At 38.4% G+C, this 26,569-nt stretch overlaps 1 protein-coding gene across 1 annotated transcript in view; it reads left to right on the forward strand.

The window, feature by feature from the left end:
• Positions 1–26,569, forward strand: part of NIPAL2 (NIPA like domain containing 2) — a 71,413-nt gene that overhangs the window by 33,730 nt on the left and 11,114 nt on the right. The window contains exons 4-6 of the mRNA XM_031439282.2: positions 3,925–3,984; positions 11,552–11,673; positions 18,963–19,059. Of these exons, the coding sequence (XP_031295142.2) occupies positions 3,925–3,984; positions 11,552–11,673; positions 18,963–19,059 (279 nt within the window). The remainder of the gene's footprint in view (positions 1–3,924; positions 3,985–11,551; positions 11,674–18,962; positions 19,060–26,569) is intronic.

Here is a 26,569-nt window from a genome sequence, read left to right on the forward strand (position 1 = left end):
GCTATTGTAAATAGTGCTGCTGTGAACATAGGGTTGCAGGTGTCTTTTTGAAGTAGGGTTCCTTCTGGATATATGCCCAGGAGTGGGATTACTGGGTCATATTGTAAGTCTATTCCTAGTCTTTTGAGGAATCTCCATCCTGTTTTCCACAGTGGCTGCACCAAACTGCATTCCCACCAGCAGTGTAGGAGGGTTCCCTTTTCTCCACAGCCTCTCCAGCATTTGTCATTTGTGGACTTTTGAATGATGGCCTTTCTGACTGGTGTGAGGTGATACCTCATTATAGTTTTGATTTGCATTTCTCTGATAATTAGTGATATTGAGCATTTTTTCATGTGCCTGTTGGTCATTCGTATTTCTTCCTTGGAGAGTTGCTTGTTTAGGTCTACTGCCCATTTTTGGATTGGGTTGTTTGTTTTTTTCTTACTAAGTCGTTGAGCTGCTTATATATTCTGGAGATCAAGCCCTTGTCAGTTTCATCTTTTGCAAAAATTTTCTCCCATTCTGTAGGTTGTTGTTTTGTTTTGCTTATGGTTTCCTTTGCTGTGCAAAAGCTTGTAATTTTAATTCAGTCCCATTTGTTTATTCTTGCTTTTATTTCTATTGCTTGGGTATTGCCCTAGGAGAACATTTTTGAGATGTATGTGATAATGTTTTGCCTATGTTTTCATCTAGGAGGTTTTGAAATGTTCCATTTTTAAATATTAAATTTTACTATAGGGATAAAAGTGTAATAATAGTTTTCCCCCTTTGTACTTGTTTATCAGACAATGGTTGTTATAGCAACAGCTAGACAGGGTTGAGTTTGACAGATCTCTGATTGCAAATATATGTGAGAGCACTTCAGTTTGTTTATTTTTTTCTCATTTTAAAAATTTACTGCTCTACTTAGGAGTCATGTTATTAGCTTTTCACAGAAACTGTCTTTTTGCTCAGCACAGCTCTCATTTTAACCATGTTTTGCAAGATAAATGAGTTATAAGTAGATGTATCTGAATAGAATGTTCTTTTTTTTTATTACTTTCTTTGCTAGATAAATAAAACTTAAAATCTTCTCATTCTCTTATCTAAAAGTTTTGTAGAAAATCTCATGTTCTCTTAAAATAAAAAAAATGAGTATAGAAATGCATCAGGTACATAAATTCTTTCAGAAAGTAAAAGCATATTTATGTTTCATAAATCTGATAACTACTTTACAGCAATTGATATAATTTGATACATATAGTATACTTTAAGTTTATTGTTACCAATCATGTTCTTTTTACTTTTAGCAATGAAATTGTGCCCTACATAACATTCTTCCCTCTTCCTTCTGAAAGTGAAATTATTTATGAAACTGCGGCTGAACAACAAGAAGAGAAGGAAAATGATGCCTTTCTTTCTCCAAGGGAGGAAATGGAGTGCAGTGAACTAGAGAGCTCTAGATGGGAGTAAGGAGATTTGGGTGCTGGTTCTAGCTGTGCTGTAAAATCAGTGTTTGTTAGATGAAAGGATCAATGAATATACAATCTATTTGGACCTCAGTTTCCCAATTATAAAGTTTAGAACCTAGGGTAGATTATTTTTGTGTCTCCTACTAGCTCTAAAATTTCTTTATTCCATGTAAGCAATGTCTCCCTTCCTACTGGAATCCTTTGCTGTGAAATAGTCATCTCAGGGACTGTTAAAATGGAATGCATTTGGTATGTGTTAGTGTCACAATGCTTCACCTCTTATTGTTAATCTATCTCCTTCTTCTTGGAAACATTCCTTACCTAATTACACAGGAAGTCAGTAATAGGGGTGGAGGTGGGGGGTCTTGGTTTTTATACTTTTTCTAATGAGAAATGTTTCCCTGAATCATTTTGGTCCAAATCTGAAATAGAAATTTTTTTATACCTGTCCCAATCTCAATTCTTAATGTAATGGGCTACATGTCTATACATTAATTTATCTACAGAAAACATCGCTTTAATGTTTTAAAGGCACACCACACAATTAAATTCATGCTTGGTGGACATTTCCCATGCTCTGTTTATTTTGTGTGAAACATCTATCCCTATAAATAACCTACCCAGGAAAAACGTGTAAGGATACAGATCAAATTGAATGAGAAAGAGCTAGGCTGAGAAAAAGATGGAGAAAACATATGAGAATCCACCTTATTTTGAATGAGGATCTCTGGTGTGGATTTGTTATTTTGCTTTACATCAATTACTAGAATACCAGATATAGGTACATTCAAATTTAACTGATTTAATGAATTATAATACAGACTCATTAAAATTATATCTATGAGAATTTTCAGTGACATGGCAAATTTTTTTGTAATACAGTAACTGAGGAAACAAAGAAATTTTGCACTATAGTTTGATCTCAACCAAAGGGAAATAAACACATAGACGTATTAACTGTTGTTTTTGCTAGATGAAGTTATTTCATGATGATTTTTCTTTCTGTATTTTTGCTTTAAAAAACAAATAAAAATTTACATAATAGTTTTTGTTAAAAATTTAAAATACAAATTGTTGTGGGGTTTTAGTTTTTGTTTTTTTGTATTATTGCAAATTTGGATTTTCCCTTCCCTCTACCCATGAATCTGTAAAAGGAACAACTCAGATTCAACTTACCCCACATACCTGAGGCTGTAGCAGCAGGTCATGGCTCTGTTGTGAGGCTGAGAGTTCAGTAGCATCAGTAATGGGAGAGGAGGTCTTAAACATCACACAGTCAGCAAATGCAGAAGGTCCCACACACACTTTTATTTATGTGCTGGGTACTAACTACACACTGGAGATCTTCAAAGAATAAGATAGATCTCAGAGTAAAAAGGGCTGATGATCTTTTTCAGGAGACAGGCAAAAAAATCTCAGGTCTAATGAAAAAGCTATATATTATAAAAGGTAATCACTACATATGGGTGGTGTGGTCAATTCTGGGGGAATCCAGAGGTGAAGCTTGAGTCTCTAGTTGGATGAGAGGGTGGAGGCAGAGTTGCATAGGGAACAGCGCGTACAAAAGTCCTTCAGCATGAAACTCAGTGGTGGTCCTGGGATATTATGATTATTTTAGTAAGGGGAGACGTGGAAAAGAGATCATGGGCAAATGTGGCAAGGAAAGTGTCAGGAGTAAATCATGGCTGTCTTTGAACGTCATGCTCAGTAGTTTGGCCCTTGTCCTCTGGATTAATGGCTTCTGACAAGAGGTTTTAAAGCTGTGGATTTACATAAGATTTGCATTTTAGATTACTCTGGTGGTGCTATGGGGCAGGGGTAGTGAAATGGGGGGCCCCAGAGGGAAGCTGTTACAATGGTCTAAGCCTGAGGTGAAGCTGGCCTGAGCTGAGCCAGTGACAACGGAATGAAGTGGAGGGGGTGGACTTGTGAGATAGTGAAAATCAGACTTAGCAGACCCAGCAGTCTGTGAAGGGGAGGGGACACTAGGAGCAGCCCGGGATGCTGGTGCCCCATAGAGGTGTCACTGGAATAGGGATCCTAGGAGGAGATGATGGGAAATGATGAATTTTCAGTTTGGGATATAGTTTCTCTTCTTTCCTCCTTTCCTGTCTCTTTCTGCCTTTCCATCCCTTCCTCCTCTCCCTTCCTTCCTTCTTTCTTTCTCTTTCTTTCTTCTCTTTCTCTCTTCCTTTCCTCTCTTTCTTTCCATTCATTCATTTAGTCCTGTAGTAAACTTTTATTAAGCCCTCACTGTATACCACGTACTATCCCAGTCGCTGCCTTAGGTCCACTGTAAACCAGGCCAGCTTCCACAAACACTCAGCCATGCAGGGAAAGAAGCCATCCCCACAGCCACAGCTGCCGGGTGTTTCTGACCAGGACACACACAGTCAGGCCCAGGACACAAACTGCTTAATTCCTTTCAAATGACATTGCATAATATGTTTTTTATATTTGGAAACATCACTAATGGCCATTTTCTTTCTAGGTAGTGCCATTATTTCTGTTATGTTCCTGAAAGAAAATTTGAGAGCCTCAGATTTACTAGGTAAGTTATTATTTGATTCATGTAATTATAGCACTGCTTGATCAGGAAATGAATAACCCTACCGACTAAAAATATGTGCTTTAAAAACTGGGGCATAAATTACTGAAATGAATATATTCTCATTTAGAGGCATACATTATTGTCTCTTGGAGCTGCCACCTGCTCCTTGACATGAGACACTTGCATCTTCCTTGTATCTGCTGCCCATGCTACTGACCACAACAGAATTATATTTTATATTATTACTATTATGAATGTTACAAAATTTTTATGAACATAATAAAATCTAAGAAAACATCTGTTACCTAACAGAGTATTCCACTTCAAAGGACATTTTTGTTAAGATTGTTGCATGAAAGCACTACATAAAAATGAAAACCATGTACAGAAATTAGATGTACCAATTAACTACCTAATTTGTATTTAGCTCTTTCCAAAAGTCACACAGAATGTTGACCTTCAAAATTTTATTTAGAAATACAGCTATTAATGGAAAATAACAGTGGCCTTCCTGGCTATAAGAAAGATTTCTGTTACATGGCAAAACTCTCATTTGTTGATTGCATCTTCTATCTCTTGTTGGAAGTATCACTGGTGAGAAGAATTATGGAGATTCATATTTTCTTCCTTGGCAAAATCCGGTCTGAACTGCTGCTGACATATGATAATGAATATGATACTTCAGGCACTTTATATAAAGCAATGTCTACTGGCTTCTAAGGAGATCTTTTTTTTTTTTTTTTTTTTCAATTTGAGCTTTAACTGTGACACTAGTCTTGGTATGTTGAACATTTGTTTCCCTGATCAGGTTTCCCTTGAGCCTACTGTCTTGAAAGAGTTTTCACTTTTTCCTTTTCCTCCTTGGTTTGATTCTGCTAGTAGAGTTTTTAGTCAACATTGTCAAATTTTCATGGTTAAAATGTTTTCTAAAATGCATTCATATGTGCATTGTGGCTTTTCAAATATATTATTTTACTATACTTTTTGTATATTATGGTTTATGGAATCATTGGGAGAAGTTGTATGGGATCAGATATAAAAATGAGCAATGCCTCAGTTTTATAAATTAAAACAATTAGGTTCTACATTATGTTTCTCACTTATCCAAATGTCTTAAGGAAACTTTAAATCATTTAATCTAACATATGTCATCTTTTGTAGTTAATGGTTGATTAATGTTTAAATCAGTGTAAGGTATTTAATGAGGTAATATAGATGAATATAAAGGAAGACTTGCCAGTTATCGTGAACCCTTGAGATTAAAAGATGATTAAGACAGAATCCCTGCCCTCAAATAATACAGTCAATGATAAAATACATGCATACTTAAGTTTTTTTCAAAAGCCAAAAATAATATGTATCATAATGCCTTGAGCCTTTAGTTTAGAACAGGGTTTCTCAGCCTTAGCACTGCTGACATTTTAGGCTGGGTAACTCTTTATTGTAGGGGCTGTCCCATGCATTGTACAGTGGCAGCATCCCTTCTGGTCTTTACCCATGGATGCCAGTAGCAACTTCTGCCCTGGTTATGACAACCAAAAATGACTTCAGACATTGTCAGATGTCCCCTGAGGGTCAAAATCACCTCCAGTTGAGAACCACTTATTTAGAATAAAGAGAGATTACTCTAGCCTGGAAGCCGAGAGAGAATTTTTTACAGCAGAGGTACCATTTGAATCAGTTCTGACAGCTGAATAGGACAAGCATGGGCCACATCCAGGCATTTGGAAAAGGGCATACGGAAGGAATAACACGAGAACTGTTGACAGAGGTGCAGAAAGGTAAGGCGGTTTCTCTGTGATACTGAGCTACAACCACTGCCAGTAGGATTAGGGGGAAATTAGTGAAAGTCATAACTATGGAAAGGGAAGAAACAGAAGTAGCAATACGTGCCACTGGTTTGATTATATACTTAGAAAACCAAGGTCAGCTAAGCATTACTAAAATCAATGAACTAGCCCAGCATCAGAGGATATAAATTAAACTCACTCTCATGGGTTCAAATCTGGATTCAACTTCTCCTATTAACTGTGTGACCAACATAATACTTAACTTCTCTAAGCCGCAGTTTGCTGACAAATGTAGAAACTGTTTTTTAAGGGTTAGATCGCATAACTGATATGAGCACTTTGAGAAATGTAAAGCCCTATTAGTATAACTGCTATCGTTTCTGTACAACTTCATTCCCAAGAGGTAATAAATACTAAACCCGCAGCATAAGAAATAGGAAACACACACATACACACATAACAACAACAACAAAAACCTCTATTAATCATTTGATTCTTTGCTAATTTCCCTTTAATACGAGCCCGCATTTGTTAAATATTTACTCTTTCCGGGTACTGTTAAGTGTTTTACATGAACTGTCTCGTTCGAATTATAGGAATGATCCGTTTATAGAACTGACTTGCCCAAGGTCACATAACTAGCAAAGTCGTGGACCACTATTCTAATAATGGCAGCTTGATATAATCATCAAGTGATGGGTGAGGGTGAGTCTCTAGCGTCAGAGAGCTGTGTGACCTTGGTAAAATGACTTCATCTCTTTAAGCCCCAATTTCCTCATCCTTAAAATGGAGATGGTATTACCTACCTCATAGGAGTAAATGAGTTCCTGTGTGTAAAACTCTTAGAACAGGGCCTGCCGTGTAGTAAGTGCCCCGTAATGTTAGCTATTGCTGTTATAACTACTAGCACCACAACGCGGCTGGTTCATGAGAGGAAAGCTTGATTAGATATTTTTGCAAACGTTAATAAGGTTAGTAATCCAGGTAACAGTTCCCACAACTCTGGTTGGATTTGTTTGCCTTTTAACTTGATGCTTTTTGAGCAGGGATCTATGTAATGTCACATTTGTCTCATACTATAGCTAAAAGTGACCACTTCTTGACTTTAATCTAGCGTCACAGGAAAAAGAAAGGATTTAGTCACCTATTCTACACCCATGCCCCCAACAGCAATATCCTGACTGTCATGAACTGAGATGTAATAACCCATTTCATGCTTAGGGACAGAATTTTCCCCAGCCGTACACAGTACTGTGGTAAGTCGCATGTATTTTCTTTGGGCCTGTGTTGCTGCGGCCTTGAGAAAATTTGACTTTTTCTATTAAAAGCTAAAAATGCTTTTTTTTTTTCAGAGACTAAAACCAAACAGAAAAAAAGAGTAGTTAGTGGCATTTTTTAAAAGATTAACATATAAGCATGCTAAAAATTTAACTGTCAAAATGTACAAAAGAAAATCATTTATTTTTCCCAGCTTCAAGCAAATGAAAGTTTGTTTTTCATTATGGAACAAATGAAGATTTTTTGGACCATGTGGAAACAAGCTGAACTAATTTATTGCCAAATGCTGCTCTGTGGCTATGAAGCTTTTCACCACGAGCCTCTAAAAAATGACCTCACAAAAGCTATGTCTGAAAGGAATCGCCAAGTATTATTAACTCAATGACAAGCTTTGGACTGTGCTCTGATTCTTAGTGGATTAATAACTTCGTATTATTTTAATGATTATTTTTCCTCTGGAAAGCACCAAATTTCTCTCCCCTTCAAACAGCCAAAACTATAGTATTTTCCCCTCTTCTCCCTTAGTCATCAAAATACTGAGCCTAACAGTCTGTGAGATCCTAGTTGATTTAAGTCCAGATAGTGTCATCATAAAAATAAGATTACAGTCAATTCATCAGCACTCCCCAGAGACCAGTAACTTGATTATTTCAAGTCACCTATAAATGGTTTCCCCAGATTGAATGTCAGGAGATGAACAGTGAGATAAAGACCATCGCCTTCCTTCCTTCTCCTGCACCAGAGGTCAGCTTGGTTTGAAGCCAGTGTCTAGAATACTAACCTAGCCAAACAAACTGTCATTTCTAGTTGAGAGGACAGATTGGCTATTTGGTTGTAAAGTTGCCTGAACAACAGGAGACTTCCTGATGGTGGTTCAGAACTATTTGGATTCTGTGTATGACCGAGACTTCTCAATCTGGGGCTCTTTCAGGATTGATCTGCCATAAACCTGAGGAATCTGGAGAGACCTACCACGGGGAAGGTACCCCAAATGGTCTGGTGCTAAGGAGTCCAGTTTATTCTGTGACGCCTGGTATCCCACAAAAGCGAGAGCTGGACCCCAACTGAGTAGGAGACATATTGCAGACACCAGGAGAACCAGACAGTAGTGTAGGCTGGAGTCAGGTTAGCTGAGTATTTAAAAACTCTTAAGGCTACCAGGAGTCAGGTCAAGCCAGATTACAGAAGCGAGACAAAAGGCAGTTAATACTAACTGGCATTGAGCTGGTGAGTGGGGACAACTAAAGGAGATTTCAGATTTTACTTAATAGGAAGGGTAGGCAAGGACACCGGATGTCAGTTAAGGAACAACAGTGCAGGTGGATTCTGGAATCCAAGGCTTGCACAGGTGAGGAACTGAGCAGGTTAGACATGCCAGTGAACAGAAGCATCAGAAGGAGCCTGATTCTAGGCTGTTTTCCCTTCAACCACTTCTATGCATCAGCCTCAGTCTGCAAGTATCTATAAGGGACTTTCGCAACAGAACTTCAGTAGCCCCTTGAAACAGAGGCTGTGTTCTCACAGCTGGATCCAGTTAAGTGTCAGGCATTTATCAAAGTATAAAATATTCCTCCAAATATTACTTCAGGATGATATAAATGGTCAAGTATGTTTAGAAAATATTGCAACCATAACCTCCCCTAAGAGATTCACAATAAACACTAACACATTGACGATCTCAAGGGTCTTCCAGGAAAAGAACTATTTCAGTTTGTTTAACTTACCCCTTCCCAGATAGATTTGACTTGAGACCTTTTTTGGTGGAGCATACATCTTATGAAACTAGTCCTAGGGAGCAGTTTGGAGATGCTCTTCTAAATGAAGTTCAGGGCTAGTCAGGGACCCCAGGGACCACTGCCAGGAGAAATCAATTCCTTTTGTCCCCAGTGGGGATGCTGCATCCAGCCTCAGGTTCTGCTCTGTACAGCTCCTGGGGAACCACTCACTGAGACTGCAATGTGACTGACAGTCTTGAGTTGTCCATTCATCATCCCTGGTCTGTCATGCATACGACAGGTGAGAGAGTGTAATCATTAAGAAAACAGACTACCTAGGTTCCAGTCCAAGCTCTTCACTTAACTAGAAAATTCCAGACAAGTTATTCCCTCTGTGACTCCATTTTCTCCTGTCAAATGTGGATAGAAATAGTTTAATAGTATACAATGTTGTATATTTTATACTATGTAATACACATATAGTGTATGTTAGTATAGTAACAAGAGAATATAGTTATTTTTTGCAGGTTTTTTCTAAGAGTTGTTATATATGTATAAAGCATTTAGGATTGCGCTTTTAAGTATTAGCTGTTACTTCTGTAGTTCTTATTTTCATCACATTTACTATGGTGGTGATCATAAGGTAACTCTCCTGTCAGCCCCAAGTGTCTAAGAAATCTGTAGTTTTAAGAACATCACTTAAAAAGAATGATTACCTTTCCTTGGCACATGCCTTCCCAGTATACCTAGTCTGTCTACTATAAAGAGCAGGGATGAGCTTGTTTACCTGTTTACATATGACAAGTTTATAGGAAGAGATTTTATTAATACTTCTATATTGTATCAAGCTAAATCTGAAATGGTCCCAGATCAGGAACTAGTGGCAGTAGCTGACTTTGAAGAGGGGAACTAGGAGGTAGGAGAGAGACTTAACTTTTCATGATCCCTCTTGTGTGGCTTTTGGATTTGTTACTGTATGCATGTATTAACTCATTCAAAACTAAATGTGAAAAAAAGAAATTTAATTGACACTAGATACAGTTAGATGAGATAAAGAAATAATATGCAGAAGAATTCATTATAAATAAGAAATTTGGATTTCATGAAAGTAAGTTGGAACTCAGACTTTTAAATTGTATTCAATGCATTTATTCTACTTTTACTATTTATTTTTCATTAAAGTATAGTCGGTTTACATTGTTGTGTTGCTGGTGTACAGCATAGTGATTCAGTTATATATATACATATACATTCAGTTACATATATATATATATATATATATATATATATATATATTTTCCTTTTCATGTGCTTTTTCATTATAGGCAATTACAAGGTATTGGATGTAGTTCCCTGTGCTATACACTAGGACCTTGTTGTTTATCTATTTTATATACAGTAGTTAGTATCTGCAAATCCCCAAATCCCAATTTATCTCTCCACTGCTCCCCTTTCACCCACTGGTAACCATAAGTTTGAGAAAACTTTTTTTTTTAAGTCCCTTCCTCCCGGGAACATAATATTGAACTTATATTATCTTATAAGATCTTTTTTTCCCAAAGAAAAGACAAAACTGATCAATAATTTTCTCAAGTTCTTATATATGGTTTTTAGTCTTTTCCTTTCATTACAAGCTTAACAATGTGTATTGTTTTCATTTTAAAATTTCTCATTATTAGAAAATAGCTTTTAAAATTGTGTGTATAATTTCTGTCTTCACAAAGTATTACAGAACAAATTGTTACATTAGAGGAAGCTTATTTTATAGCTTCTACAATACCATGAGTAGCTGTTGTCTAGCTTGTGTGAAAAATCAAATGCTGTTTATTCTCAGGAACTAGAGTTCAAAACTCAAAATCATTTGATTAAAAGCAACAGGAAATTGGTGTCTTCAAATTGTGAGATTTTATAGACAAACCAAACTGTTTCAGGTTGGAGTGAATGCTGGTTGTAAATTATATACCCAACAATGCCAACCTCAGTGATGAATCAGGCCAAATTATGTTTTCCAGTGTGCTATTCAAAAAATGCTACATAAGTCAGTTTTTCTTAGGCTGCTAATTATTGATAAATAAGCAGTTCTCAGTGTGAAAGGCAAGTCCCCTCCTTCGGTGGTCACTCCTCCCACACACATTCCCTGACTCCATTAGTATAAGTAATGCCAAAGTGATGACAGTAACACATTCCTACATAGGTTTATTATGTGATATTTTACCAAGCTATCCCTGAAATTCTAGATTTTAAATTGAGTCAAATAAATCTTACAGCAAAGTAAGCATTCACCTTCGTTATTTCTGCTAAAAGGACTCTAGTAAACGGCAATGATTAAGGTGTTCATTTACCAGAGTTTCAAAGGGTAAAATTATGGGTGGGTGTGTGTGTGTGTGTAAAGGCTCCAAAGGTGAAAAAGTGCAGAGCAGATCATCAGGTGATGCACTTTCCCACTCTCCGGGCTCTGAGCCGTCTAGATCTACCTGGATCTAGATTCATCACGCACTTACTGGTCCCCATGGAAACACACAGCCAGGTTGGATGTGTTTCTCTGGAACAACAGAGAAAAATCAGAAGTTACATCCTACTCCATCCGTTCCCAGCCCCTGTCTGCCTTTAAAGGTAACACCATTGGGTGAATGCACGATGCCGTCCAGGGAGGATTTGATGAGTCGTATTTTAATAGGCATGGACTTTTACAAGTAATGCTCAGTCTATGGGTAATGTTTACAGAAACAAAAAGGTTTAAATGTTCCTCTTTCAATTTGGTTTGTCTTTCAATTTTATTTAAAGGCATGACGTTGGCATTTGCAGGAACATATTTATTGGTGAACTTTGCTCCAAATATAACTCAGACTATCTCCGCAAGAACAGTGCAGTATTACTTTGTTCGCTGGCAGTTCCTCATCTATGTGGTAAGAATTCTAAAAATTTTACTATCCTAGAAACGATGTTATCTAGACCACTGGGACATATAGATGTCAAAGAACTAATACAATCTTTTCTTCCCAGCATTAATATCTTACCAAAATGTAAATATATTTGACCAGGACCAAAGTATTTGAAACACTAAATCAGCAACAGAAGCACCCGCATTTCCCAAGTATCCTTTCCTTGGGGGTGACCTGTCACTAGAACAGTTTCCACAATTGAATGGAATTTTATCTGGCAAATTCCAGAGCAAAATGTTTTAGGACAACTCAAAGTAAAAACAAACAAAAAACCTCTCTTCCCAAGTCAAAGGAAAATGCCTGAAGACACATTTTACTCCTTTGATTTTATTCAAGATAAGTATTCTCTTCAAAAAAAGCACTCACTGAGAATGCAGCAGACTGTCCGAGGAGAGGGACGGCACTGAGCCGTGTAAAAGAATGGAGTGGGCTGATGCAGGAGTCGGAAGCCACTGATGGGGATATTTTGTTTGATGCAATGGCCGTATCCAGTGGGGATAACGAGGGACTGATTGAAATGGTTGGCATGTAACTTGTTATGGAAGTCAGTTTAGATTGGAGAGTAAGAATATTCTAGGAAGGGCGGGTGGTTACAGAGAAAATTGGGAGTCTAGATGAGCACTTAACCAAGAACTGAATTGGTTAAATAGTTATGAAGTCAGTAAAAAAAAAAAAAAAAAATCAAAGCACACCGAATTGTGTATTTTAAGTGTTAGAAGTGACCTCGAAAAGCCATCTGGTCCAGTCTCTGTCATTAAGACAGGTAAAGTAGTACGATCCTGCTTTATACACCTACTGTTTGAAAGTGTGTCACCAGCATTTGCAGGGGCGTGTTTATTGGTAAACGTCTTTGCTCTAAGTGCAATGTAACCCAGGACATCCCGGCAGGAACTGCATGGTATTACATTGTCGTGCGGCAGCCCCTAGTCACGTGATGAGAACCCTCTCTGGCCATTCCTGGCGTAGAATTCTGAGTGCTGGAACACACATGTTGATAGGGCTTTTCTCTATAGTCTCCCACTCTACTCCCTTCTCTCATTCAACAAAGATACTCTGTTTAAAACAATTCCTCATAGTCCATCCCAGGCTTCTGGTGGGCACCTCCTTCTCATCTGACATCCACTCTTACTGTTCATGCTGCAGACTCTTCCAGGGTTTCCTAGGGTGATTGCCTTGTCCACCTCCACTGCCATCATCCTTTAGAAACACTTCCAAATCCAGACCTGCTTCTCCTTCCCAGGTCTCTTCTGAGCTGCAAATCGGTGTTCTCATCTGTCCGCTTATTGCTCATCCCTGCCTGGATGTCCCGCAGGTTCCTCAAATGTAACAACTCAAACACTGAACTCAGTATCTTCTCCCCTAAACTCCTTCCTCACTTAAAATGGACAGTTCCTCTGTCCCTGCCCTTCATCAAACTAGGATCAGGCTTCCTAACTCAGACGGGCATTCTTCGGGTCTGTCATACTTTGTGCTGCCCCTCTTCCTCTTTTTATCTTCCTACTTGTCCACTGTACACAGTCCTCCAACTATTACAGCTTTCATCAATCACTTCTAAGCACTAGGACTCGTTGAGTATTTCGTGATAGTCTAGACTTGAAGTCCTACCAACACATTATTATTCTTTGCCTACAGGCAAAACAAATTCTTTATTCAGTATGAAAAGGGTCACATAGTCTGTGACCAGAAAATTAAAAGCTTGGGCTGAATCCTTTGGAGATTAAAGATGCATCAAGATTTATTTCCTGGAATAAACAGCATTGTTTGATGATGATGTATCTTATATTAACACCAGAGAAAAAAATTTAAAAGAACAAAACTACTTTTTTAAACTTTAAATTTCCACCAAAAAAAAAGTATTCTGGAATTACTTGTATTTTCCCATTTTCCAAATTTAACTCTTAAATGTAGTCATTCATTTATTCACTACTTCATTCAACTCGTTAGAAACTAGGATATGAAAGAGAATTCCTGAAGCAGGAATTTTACAGTCCTGGGAGATACCCATATTCCTATAAAATAATGAAAATATATTTTAAAGTAAATGTCACCGAAAATGTAAAGAATTCCAGATATTTATAAGGTAGCATAAAATAAACATTTAGTAAAGTCACACTTGAGTAACACTGATGGCATTAGACTCTTGGGGAACAGATCTATATTATCTTAGTTTACCTTAGTTTGGAATTGACCCCTTTATATGTCATATCTCTGAAGACTCTAGAAATTATCAATTATATGCTAAGATCTTGAACTGAAGTTTGGTTTAAATCTGCTAAGCATCTAAGTAATATTTAATCCTTCGACGTAGCAGCCTCTGTGCTTTTTCTGCAAACCATGACTGCAAAGCCTCATAATTGCAGTAATTAAGATGATTCTTTAAAATATCATTCATCTGACTGTTTCTGTATTACACCAAGTGTGAATGCAGCACCTGACCTACCTTTCAGGACTGATCAAATAATTAATAGCATGGGTAAGTTTTACATATCTCAAAAGGGGACTGTAAGGTCACATTACAGACTAGCTAATAGCGTCTCCTTGTTTCCAGTGTTTGTCTGTACCAGGCCAATGCCCATTTTCCCTTGAAGGCTTACATGAAATGGAAGCTCGAAAACAAGGCCCAGGAGCCTCCCCTCTGAGCTGGGGCTCTTTCTGGCAGGAAAAGGATTTGAGAAGCCTGGTGTCTACTGGCCACTAAAACAGCCTTTCCCAGCCTGTATTCACGGATGGGTAGTCCCACCTGGTGCTTGCCAAAAAAGCAAACAATTGGGTTTTCAAGGTCATACTAGTTTGGAGAGATGCTATGAAACACGCATGGCCCCCTGAGAAATTCAGCATCTCTGCTGGCATGTTAGAAACGAGAAGTCCTTTAGGAAAGAGACAGGCATAACTCTGTTCATTCCACCCGCCCAGGCATATTTGACCATGGGGCCCTTTTCCCCAGGGGCCTCTGATTGAGTAGCACCTAGTAATGTCCCTGCAGAAGCCACAGGACGGCGTGTGGCCCTGAGCCCCGGTTACTCTGTGTTCTTCGGCAGCCTTGACCGGGGCTGTCTTGCCCACCCAGATTTCCCAGCAGACTATTCAGATGGAAACTTCTTCTGTGAACATAGAATCCTTCACAGACTAATCTGCACGGTGCTCGCTTTTTCTTCCCCCAACAGAAAAGTCAGATCAGCAGAAGCAGGGGTCCAGCCAGTGATTCGGTGTAATTCTCAACCCTAAAGCCGATTATTAAGTCAGCCTTTCCAGCAAAAGCCACTTCAACACCCACCGCCAGATGTTAAATCCTGAAGGAAGGAAGCTGTGTAATATTTTTAAGGCCTCTAGGTCTCCTGCATGCAGTTCATTTGCTTTGTTGTCTGAACGTAGGCAGCACTTGCAGGTCCGCGCCAGATGTGCCTCTGTGGTTGCGGCGGCCAGCACCCACCCAGCAGGCCGGGCCCTGTGCCTGCTCCCTCTGCCATCTGTCCTTTACCCGCGGAGCAGCCCTAGACATTGGCCGACGGGGAAACAGAGGTAGGGAGGTTCTGTCACTTGTCCAAGGTCACATAAATACTGAGTGGCAGAGCCAGAACTCAGAACCCAGTAGTCCACCTCCAGAGTGCACACACCAGCCCGATTCCCCACATAGCTCTCCATGTGGAATTAATCCAGGCTGACCTCGAAGGACCAGATCTTTGTCCACACTTGACCTTAGAGAGAACCTTCGTGAGCTCATTTCTTTTGGACAGGGAAGCCATATCAAAGGCTGTACTTTGAAGAAAGAACTTGGTGAGAGAAAATGAGGTGAATGTGGGGTCAGATTTTGGTACTGGAAGTGGGGCTTCCAGTGGTGAAGTTTTGTGTATCTCTGTTGTCACATCATCCCGTGAACTCTTTTTACCACTGAAAAAAAAAGGGTGAGTGCCTTTACATCAAATCAGAGTAGAGAACGAATCCAGAAAACCCAGAATCAATTCAGAAAAACTCATCCTGAAAACTTTATTCCTCTGGAAAGACTGCAGGTACCAAAACCTGAATTAGTTTATCATTATTTCCATAACAAGTTGTCACAAGTAGTGGCTTAAAACAACACAAATTTATTTTCTGACAGTTTTGAAGGTCAGAAGTCCAACAATGGGTCTCACGGACTAAAATCAAGTTATTGGCAGGGCTGAATTCCTTGCTAGCACCCCTGGGGGGTCTGTTTCCTTGTCTTTTCCGGCGTCTAGAGGCGGCCAGCATTCCTTAACTCAGGTCTTTCTCACGTTACATCTCTCTCTGACCACAGCTGGGAAGGTTCTCTGCTTTTAAAGGACCCTTGTGACTAAACCGCGCCCACCCAGATAATCTCCCCATCTCAGGTCCATAGCCTTAATCACGTCTGCAAAGCCTCTTTGCCATGTACAGTAACGTAAGTTCCAGAGGTAGGATGTGGGCATCTTGAGCAGCCGAGGGGAGTGGGAAGGGCATTTTTATGCCTACCAGAGCTGTGCCACTTAACCCCTCTGAATCTTGGTTTCCGCCTCTGTAAAGTGAAGATAATGATGGTGCCTGCCTCCTAAGATTGCTGTGAGGATGCAATGAATGAGTTCAAGTAAATCATGTGGTGAGTGTGCGGACTGTGCCCTTATTATTTCTGGCCTCTGAGACAGCACGCAGCAAAGCAGCCTCTTCCTGGGTGGCAGCAACCTGCAGAAATCACAGCTGCTTTAGTGCTGGTGTTTTCAGAGGAGGGGGTGGAATTAACATTAATTCATGCTGCTTGAATGTTTTGTTCCTAGGCGCTCCATGATCTCTGGCCCCAGGACAGAACCCAAGGCCACTACAGTCATTATGTGAATAATAGAAACTCATGTTTTATTTATCTGAAGCCACAGAGATGGAATTTGCAAAAAAAAAAAAAAAAAAAAAAGTCACACGTGATTTTTAGAGCAGATAACTAGCCTCACCACCCCACCCCCCACAAATTAATAATCGGCACGCTGACAGATTTAGCTAACGTGCTTGGAGCATCAGTGCAGGGAGAGCTTTCTTCTCTCCAGCCACAAATTCAGTGGTCCCAGGTGCCGCTGTGAGCTGTTTGTAACTGCATCTCGTGAGAAATGGCAACCCATGGTTGAGGGGAGACCAAGCCCAGAGAGAGCTCTGTTTTGATGGTAGCTTTTGGGAAGGCAAAGAGATAGGAGTTTAATAGCTTTTGTAGCACAGCTTGATTAAACGAAAGGTCTAGCAAATAAGTCCTATGAGGAGAAGTTAAAACAATTGGTTTAATTTACCAGGAAACGAAAAGGCTAAGGGATGAGTTAATCTTCCACATTAGATGAAAAGATTTTTAAATGAGAAGGATATGGTCCTGTTGTTTTCTGTGCCCACGGAGGACTACAGGGAAAAACAAGCCAACAAGCAAAACCTTGAGTTGGAACAGTAGAGACTTCTGTTTCTTTAGAGAGGATTCCATAAGTAAAATGCAGTCTTGAAAGTAGTGAAGTCCCTAACTCTGGTGAGTTTTAAGAAAAAAATTAGCATTCGTACTTTTATTTATCCAACATAAACATTCATACTGTATGATTTCAGTCCAGAGGTACTGTCTCTTAGAGGAAAAAAAAAAACCCTTTGATTTAAGTTATCTTAGGGCTTCAAAAAAGAAAAAAAATAAAAAATAAAACTGAGAACTCAAAATTACACTAGAGTTTCTTAAGGGGAGGAAAATTTTAGACATTCAAATACTTATTGAACACTGTTTATTAGACATTGGGTCTGTGTTGTTGGCAAGTTGTTCGTACTAAATTTGAGGTGTAATTTATTAATTCCACAAATATTATACATTATTGAGTGACCAACTGTGTGCCGGGCCCTGGACGCAGATCAGGTCCCTGTTCTCACAGAGTGTGCTAGTGTGGAGACAGACAAGAGCCCATAAACGCGGGAACAGGAAACACGCCAGATGATAATAAAACGCTCCACAGGAGCCACCTGAGTTCAGGGTTGTGATAGGACGACTGGGTGGCTTTGTTAGATCAGAGTGATTCAAGAAGACCTCTCAGAGGAGGGGACGTTTAACCTGAATGCTGAGTGACTAGGAGGAGCCATTGTACAAACAGTAGCTCAGGGAAAGAGCCTTCCGGGCAGGGCAAACCGTTAGTGCAAAGACCTAAAGGCAGGAGCGATTTGAGGCCTGCAAAGCACTGGTGGGAGAAAAAAGGCCATTTGTGGCTGGTGCAGGTTGGACCATCCAGGAGCCAATTGTACAACATGATGCGATCCTGGCAGTCTGCTGGGGCTTTGTAATGCAGGAGGGAGTTTGGATCTTATTCTTAATGTGATAGGAAACCATAGGAGGTTTAAGCAAAGGAATGACTAGATCTAATTTTATGTTTACTACATGTATCATCCTGAATGAGTCTCATGAACATAATGCATAGTGAAAAAAAGCAAGTATGATTCCACTTGTATGAAGTCCAAACATGCAAAAATAAGCAGTGTCACATGGGGATACATAGAAATGCGATAAACCATAGAGAAAATGAATGGTAAATGCAAAATGCAGTGCAGTGGTGCCCAGAGAGGTCGCAGGAGGAGGGGTGTGCAATTGGGGAGGGGAGACCTTGCAGGGACCGAGAGGTTCTGTTTCTCAGGTTGGGCAGAGGGCCCATGAGCACCTGTCATATCACTGTAAATACCTTACATGTATCTCCTGTACATCCTCTACGAATGAAATATTTCATTATCCAGGTTGTGTTTTTAAATGATTCTTCTTGCTGTGGAATGGCTGGGCTGTAAGGTGGCAAGAGTCAAATCAGGGAAGAATTAGCAGCTCCTGCAGTGGACAGAGAGGGTGGCAGGGAGTGAGGGAGAGGGAGCAGTTTTCACCCTGTGCAACAGGGCATGTGCTAAGGCCACCTACCGAGTGGCGGCCCAGGAGGAACAGGTAAGGAAGGTGGGCAATCGGGGTAAGTGTCACCTGTAATCGTGTGATATGCCATCAAACATGCATGTGGAAGTGTCTGGTGGGCAGCTGGGTAAATGAGACTAGAGCTGCAGGGAGGTCAGAACTGGAGATCTTGATTTGGGCGTCATTGCCAAATAGGCCCTGGCTCTGGATGGCTGAAGCTTATCCTGTTCTCATGTACTTGAAATTGTCCTTAGGAACTCCAGTCACCCTCAAATCTCATAGGAGAATTGTTGCAAAATCAAAAAGAGAAGTGTGACACTCTGAAAACTTTGCATAGAATAATGTATACATTATTCATCATCTTTTTCATTTCTAGATTTTAGAAATATTAATTTTCTGCATCCTCCTGTATTTCCATAAAAGAAAAGGAATGAAGCACATTGTGATTCTGCTAACCCTGGTGGCACTTCTAGGTAAGGATATGTTGTTTTCTCTTAAAAAAATTTTTTTAATTGAAGTATAGTTGATTTATAATGTTAGTTTCTGGTATACAGCATAGTGATTCAATTATACATATATATATTCTTTTTCATTATAGGCTATTACAAGATTTGAGTGTAGTTCCCTGTGCTGTACAGTTGGACCTTGTTGTTTTTCTGTTTTATATATAGTAGTTTGTATCTGCTAATCACAAACTCCCAATTTACCCCTCCCCCTTTTTTCTCCTTGATAACCATGAGTTTGTTTTTTATGTCTGTGAGTCTCTGTTTTGTAAATAAGTTCATTTGTATCAATTTTTTTAAAGATTCCACATATAAGTGATATCATATGGTATTTTTCTTTCCCTCTCTGACTTACTTCACTTAGTATAATAATCTCTAGGTCCATCCATTTTGGTGCAAATGGCATTATTTCATTCTTTTTATGGCTGAGTAGTATTCCATTGTGTGTGTGTGTGTGTGTGTGTGACATCTTTTTTATCCAATCATCTGTCAATAGACATTTAAGTTGCTTCCATGCATTGGCTGTTGTAAATAGTGCTGCTATGAACAGCGGGGTGCATGTATCTTCAAATTAGAGTTTTCTCCAGATACATGCCAGGAATGGAATTGCTGGATCATAAAAGTATTTTTAACTGTCTAAGGAATATCCATACTGTTTTCCTTAGTGGCCTCACCAATTTACATTCCCAACAACAGCATAGGGGAGTTCCCTTTTCTCCACTCCCTCTCTAGCTTTTATCATTTGTGGATTTTTGAATGATGTCCATTCTGACAGGTGTGAGGTGATATCTCATTGCAGTTTTGATTTATATTTCTCTGAAAATTAGCAATATTGAGCATCTTTTCATGTGCTTATTGGCTGTGTGTCTTCTGTGGAGGAATGTCTGTTCATGTCTTTTGCCAATTTTTTGATTGGGTTTTTTTTTTATATTGAGTTATATGAGTATTGGTATATTCTGGAAATTAAGCCCTTGTCAGTCACATCATTTGCAAATATTTTCTCCTAGTCCATAGGTTGTCTCTTCATTTTGTTTCCTTTTCTGTGCAAAAGCTTATAAGTTTGATTAAGTGTCATGTGTTTATTTTTGCTTTTATTTCTGTTGCCTTGGGAAACTGACCTAGGAGAACATTGCTATGATTTATGTTAGAGAAAGTTTTGCTTACATTTTCTTCTAGGGGCTTTAGAGTGCCATGTCTTATGTTGGTCTTTAAGCCATTTTGAGTTCATTTTTGTGTATGGTGTGAGGGAGTGTCCTCATTTCATTGATTTATATGCAGCTGTGCAGCTTTCCCAGAGAGAGATTGTCATTTATCATCATATAGTCTTGTCTCCTTTGTCAAAGATTAGTTGACCATAGGTGTGTGGGTTTATTTCTGGCTCTCTATTCTGTTCCATTGATCCATATGTCTGATCTTTTGCACATATCATGCTGTTTTGATTACGTAGCTCTGTAGTATTGTCTGAAGTCTGGGAAGGTTATGCCTCCAGTTTCTCTTTTTCCTCAGTATTGCTTTGGCAATTCTGGGTCTTTTGTGACTCCACATAAATTTTAGGATTATTTATTCTAGTTCTGTGAAAAATGTCCTGGGGAATTTGATAGGGTAAACTGTTTCTAATTCTCTAATCTAGCAATGCTAAATCCTAGAAGAGTTTGAAGGAAAATATTTGAGCATCCTATTTTTTCTCATTGTTTCTACTTTTCAATTCTGATCTCTAGAAAGAAACTGAGTCTCAGTGAAGCAAACTACGTTTTGTATGTCCATTGCTACAACTGTTATTTAAAATTACCAAGAAATAAAAATTCTTAAATATCTATTTTTATTTGCTCTCTGGCAATTTGGAGATTTTTTTTACTTTTAGTAAATAAATGAAAAATATAAAAGAGGAACAAATGAATGAACCTGGCCAACTGAAACTTTTGTATCACAAATTGATTACCGAGGCCTATCCTGTTTACATTTAAAAAAAAAACTTAAAATGGGGATAATATGAAACATAAATGTAAGCAGTATGATTTTCTTAAATACGTTACTTCTGTTCATTGTTTACATACCCATTTCCTTTTTTTCTGGAGGAACCGGTAAGATTTGAAAACTACTCAGATAAGCCCACAATACATTTGAAATCTGTTCTCCCTCCCCACTCCTCCTCCTCCACTGCTCCCCACCCACTCTGGTGTCTGTCTCTCTCTCCCTCTCCCTCTCCCTCTCCCTCTCCCTCCCTCTCTCTCTCTCTCTCTCTCTCTCTCTCTCTCTCTCTCTCTCTCTCTCTCTCTCTCTCTCTCTCTCTCTCACACACACACACACACACACACACACACACACACACACACACACACACACAGTCATATATATCAACACTAGGAGATCTCACTAATCATTTGGAAGATTCCCTTTTTAAAAATCTATTTATAATTCTTCCTTTGCCCCTTCTTTGCCCAAGAGATGACCCGTCTGTCAGGTGTCGTTCGCTCTGACTTAATGGATAGTACTTGGACTGTTGGGGCAGCTGCAGCCCCTGTGTTCATGAGGTGCTGGAGCTTTCATTTCTTCATTTCATCAGCTAGTTCTCTCCTTCAAATTGGAAGATTTGCATCAGTGATAGTTATTTACAGAAACAAATGTACTCTAGAACCTATTCAGGTATGCTGTTGATCAAAAGAACAGGAAAGGAACTTTATATTTGTTCTCTTCCAAACTGCCAGTGAAGGAGAAAAACTAAGGGAAAGCATGCACATGATACACAAAAATATCGAAAATAAAGGAAATTTCAAATAAGGTAATAGAATTAAGACCATACATACCAGCTATGATCATAAATGTAAATCAGGTAAATTTACCAAGTAAAACAGGAAGATTCCCAGACTGGACCTCAGAAATATTCCCATGTTGATTTTGAAAACGATTCTGAAATTGGATTCAGCCAGTTTGCCCTGGTTCAGCTCTATAAGGGTTTTTGAAATAGCACCCTTTCCGACTGACCCTTGGTTGTGAAATATTTTGACTTCAATACGTAAATTTTATCTAAAACACCGTAACTCCAACTGAAAGTTAAAGAAGGTCACGGTATTACCATCTAAATTAAAATCAAGGCAGAAGCATTAAATGCAACAGAGGATCCTGGAAGGCGCCCCTCTTGGCATTTAGTTGCTAAATAGGGCAGGACTGGGGCTTGGAAGGAGCAGGCAGCTGGGGAAGGGGGCCCTCAGTAGACTGGGCTGCAGCTATTTCAGAAACTACGTTAACGGAAATATAAGAGGAACAGGAGACTTCTCTAAGCTCTTGGAAATAAGCAGACAGAAAAATAGGTAAAATTTGAGAAACTGCTTAATTTTGATCCGGCAGCTCTATGTTGAACGCCAAATCCAGAAAACAGAATATACCTTCTTTCAAGTGCCTGTGTAACATTTACAAAAGCTGATCTTATAATTGGCCACAAAGAAATTTTTGATAAATTCCAGGAAGTTGAAATAGTACAGACCACATTCTCAGATCACAGTGAAATAAAAACAGAAAATAATAACAAAAATAGAAACCAGTGAAACCATAGCACCTGCAAATGTCAGATGCTTAACTGCAGCTGGGCCGAAGTAGAAACCAAGATTTCATTACAGCATTATATTTCTTAAATTATTATGAAAACACTTAATATTAAATGTATAGTTTATGACTACTGCTATATTCAGAAGGAAATTCATTGCTTTAAATTTAAGTAAGTCAGTTAAACACTCAAGAAGTTCGGGGGGAAAAAAGACACTGAAATAAAGCTGAGGCAGGCAGAAAGGAACAATTAGTAAAGGCAAAAATTAATGAACTAGAAAACAGAAAAGCAATGGGTTGATTTATCAACCCAAGCATCAGTTCTTAAAAGACAATAAAATAGATCCGCATGAGACAAAATATATCGAGTACTGAAAATTAGAAATAATACACAGATAATGAAAATAAATGTTAAAACTTGAATGAATCACTTATTTTTTTAAGGAAAATAACTATGGAGAAAATAGAGGAGTTGTTAAAAGGCTACATCCTAAAAAGAACCAGGCCTAGAGTTTCATAGGTGATGCCTTAAATTCTGTGAGGACCAGATTTATTCCGGTGTTGTTCAGAGTACCTGAGGACATAAGAAGAAAGCTTTTGCTCTTTTTTTTTTTTTTTTTTTTACATATTCTGTATAAATACTCCTCTCAAATAGCACAAGAATACTATGAACTAATTTCACTAACAAATATTGAAGTAAAAATCCCAAATAAAAATTAGCAAATGGAATGCAAGACACATCATACTTCATGACCAAGTGGTCTTGATGAAACCAGTTCTTTTTCACATTTGTAATCACTTCTACTTAATGTGTTCTATTTATATATTTATAAATTGTTTTGAGCGCATCTTCCTTGACAGATTAGTTCCATGAGAACAAAGACCATGTCTGTTCTAGTTACACTATGTATACTTTACTAGAACTGAGCATAGTGAGATAAAGATTTAAATTCATTACCAACGAACTAATTGTGGAAATGAAAGGCTGACCCTTTAGGAAATCCATTAATATAATTCATCACGTTAATGACTCAAAAAGGAAATGTGTCATTATCTCATAGATGCTGAAAAAGCATATTAAAGGTTTAATGTGCACTCCTAATAAGGAATTTGAAATACAAGAGGCATAGAGATACCTGTGTATTAAAAACATTTTTTTAAACTTTTATTGAGAAATGACAAGCGTAATTGTATATATTTAAAGGCTACAACGTGATGATTTGATACACATATTGTTATCATTGTAGAATGATTACAAGCTAAAGATAATTAACATATCCATTACCTGATAACTAATAGTTAACCCGTGTGTGTGTGTGTGTGTGTGTGTGTGTGTGTGTGTGTGGTGAGATCGCTTAAGCTCTATTCTCAGGAATTTAAGTCTATTTTTTTTAACTCTACCATTTTATTAGCTATATCCACCATGCTGTACATTAGATTCTCAGAACTTACTCTTCCTATAACTGAAAATTTGTACCCTTTGACCTACATCACCCCCTATTTCCCCTGCCCCCAGCCTTTGGCAACCACCATTCTATTCTCTGTTTCCATGAAATCGGAAAATCATTTTTCTCTTAAACCAAAAACTGAAGCACATCTGATGGTGAAATACCAGAAGTGTTCTCATTACAGTAAGTGAGGAAAAAAAAGATCTTTATACTCACCGATGCTGCTTGGATCATTAATGACTTTTACAAGAAAAAATGGTTATGAAAATCATGTACCAGCTTTGAAAAATATTTCTAGTGTCATGTTAAATGGAAAAGGAACACACCACATTGTACCTACCTTCCTTGTGACTGAAAGCACACGTGATGTGGAAACAAAATGAATGAGAGGTACTGGTAGTAGAGAGGAGGCTGCTTTTTTTGTTTGTTTGTTTGTTTTATTGGTGTTACTGTTTGTGTGATATATAAAAAATGGAACTAAAAAAATGGAAAGTGAGGGCAACCAGGAAGAAAGAGATCGGGCTGCTAGTGAGTGGCTCTTCTTGCCTGTGGCCACAACCTCCTTTTATTTATTTATTTATTTATTTATTTATTTATTTATTTATTTTTTTTGGTAGGGGGAGGTAATTAGGTTTACTCATTTATTCTTTGAGGAAGTACTGGGAATTGAACCCAGGACCTCATGCATGCTAAGTATGAGCTATACCCTCCCCCACAACCTCCCTTCTTAAAGGCATCTGAACACTCACAGCAGAATCCTTTCAGTTGATCAGGAAGCTAGGAAAGCTAGAGTTCCTTCTCTGTGCTTACTTAGCACACTCGGATTGCCACAGCCAGATTAATAAATAAAATATTTATGGCTCTAATAAGGAGACATTGAGGGCCACTTGGGAAACTTCGGAAGGAGCAATTGGTGAAGAACTAGGAATATACTGCGAGGGCTGAATTTTCAACATGGGTCAGCATAAGGTTAGGCAAAAACAGTACAGTATATTTGTCTACTGCCAAGAATTAAGAAAACAGAGAAAGATACCAAGAAAATATAAAATATTTCAGTATAAAATATAAAGATCCATGTAATTGAGCACTGTAACATGGTATGTTGGGAGTGTGTCTGGTCCTTTGCAGAAGACAGTTTGCCAGTAGATTTCAGAAGAATGGTGGCTGTCAACACAGTAGTTGCCCTTTAGGTGATTTTTCTACAGAAATTAGCAGGATGATATACAAAGATTTATATTTAAGGATATTCATCACAGCTTCATTTTTGCTTTGGGGAGGGGGTAATTAGGTTTCTTTACATAATTTTAAATTAATTATTTTATTTTTTAGTGGCGGTCCTGGGGACTGAAACCAGGACCTCGTGCATGCTGAGCACTCACTCTACTGCTGAGCTAGACCCTCCCCCTCACAGCTTCATTTTTAATACCAAAAAATGGATGCAATCTAAATACATAAATTCACAGCAAGACATATTTTACAGCTGATAAAAATCATGCTTTAGAAGAATGCTTAACTGGCATAGAAAATACTTAATGGCAATGGAAAACAGGTTCCTAAGTAGTATATACCGTATGATTCACATGTTATGATATATTCATGCTTTGATAGAAAAATAACTAAGAAGAAATATTCTGAAGTGTTAAAAATGATTTGGGGATGAGTGTTGAGGTTACACGTGATTTTCTCTTTCCAGACTTTTCTGCATTTTCCAAATTTTCTTAAATGTACATGTATACTTTTATAGTTTAAAAAAAAGAGTTTAAAAGTTATTCATCATCCCAGTGCCTAGAGATAAGCACTGATAGTATCTTAATGTAGTTTCATCAAGCCTTTTTTTTTTTTGGGTGCATTTGTAAGTACTTTCTATTTATATATATAAATAGAATATATATATATATATTAGAATGATACTGCATTACAATTTGGTATTTCCACCCATGCCCTCATCAACCACCTTCCCCCACCCTCAGAAAAAAACTTAGATGTACTTGACCAACGCCAGCCTAGAAATAACTTGCAGAGTTACCATAAATAGTGATTAATCAGATGGAGACTGTGTATGCTTTGAAAATATAATGATTAACTATAGCAACTGATAGTTCATTTAGAATTCTAGTTTTGTTCTTGTTTTGTATTTAAGTATAACTTCACATCAGATGGTGGTTGAATTAGGTGACCTATGTGATCCTGAGTTTCTGAGGCCAAAGGACTTCACATCAGATGGTGGTTGAATTAGGTGACCTATGTGATCCTGAGTTTCTGAGCCCAAAGGAACAGTGTGTTCAACTCCCTCTCTGTGACCAACCCCTTTTGGGAATCTGGCTGCCCAGACCACAAGCCCGTCACCACGCTGTGCTCTAACTTCAAGCCAACTGTTGAGGAGGAGGTCAAGGTCCCTCAGGAGCTAACCTTATAGACTTAAACCATCAAGTGACATACACGTCTATAAATATTTAAAACTTCTAGATCAGCTAAAAATATGACTATTTTCT

The sequence above is a fragment of the Camelus dromedarius genome, chromosome 20 (assembly GCF_036321535.1).
Source record: "Camelus dromedarius isolate mCamDro1 chromosome 20, mCamDro1.pat, whole genome shotgun sequence".
NCBI classification, from domain to species: Eukaryota; Metazoa; Chordata; class Mammalia; order Artiodactyla; family Camelidae; genus Camelus; species Camelus dromedarius.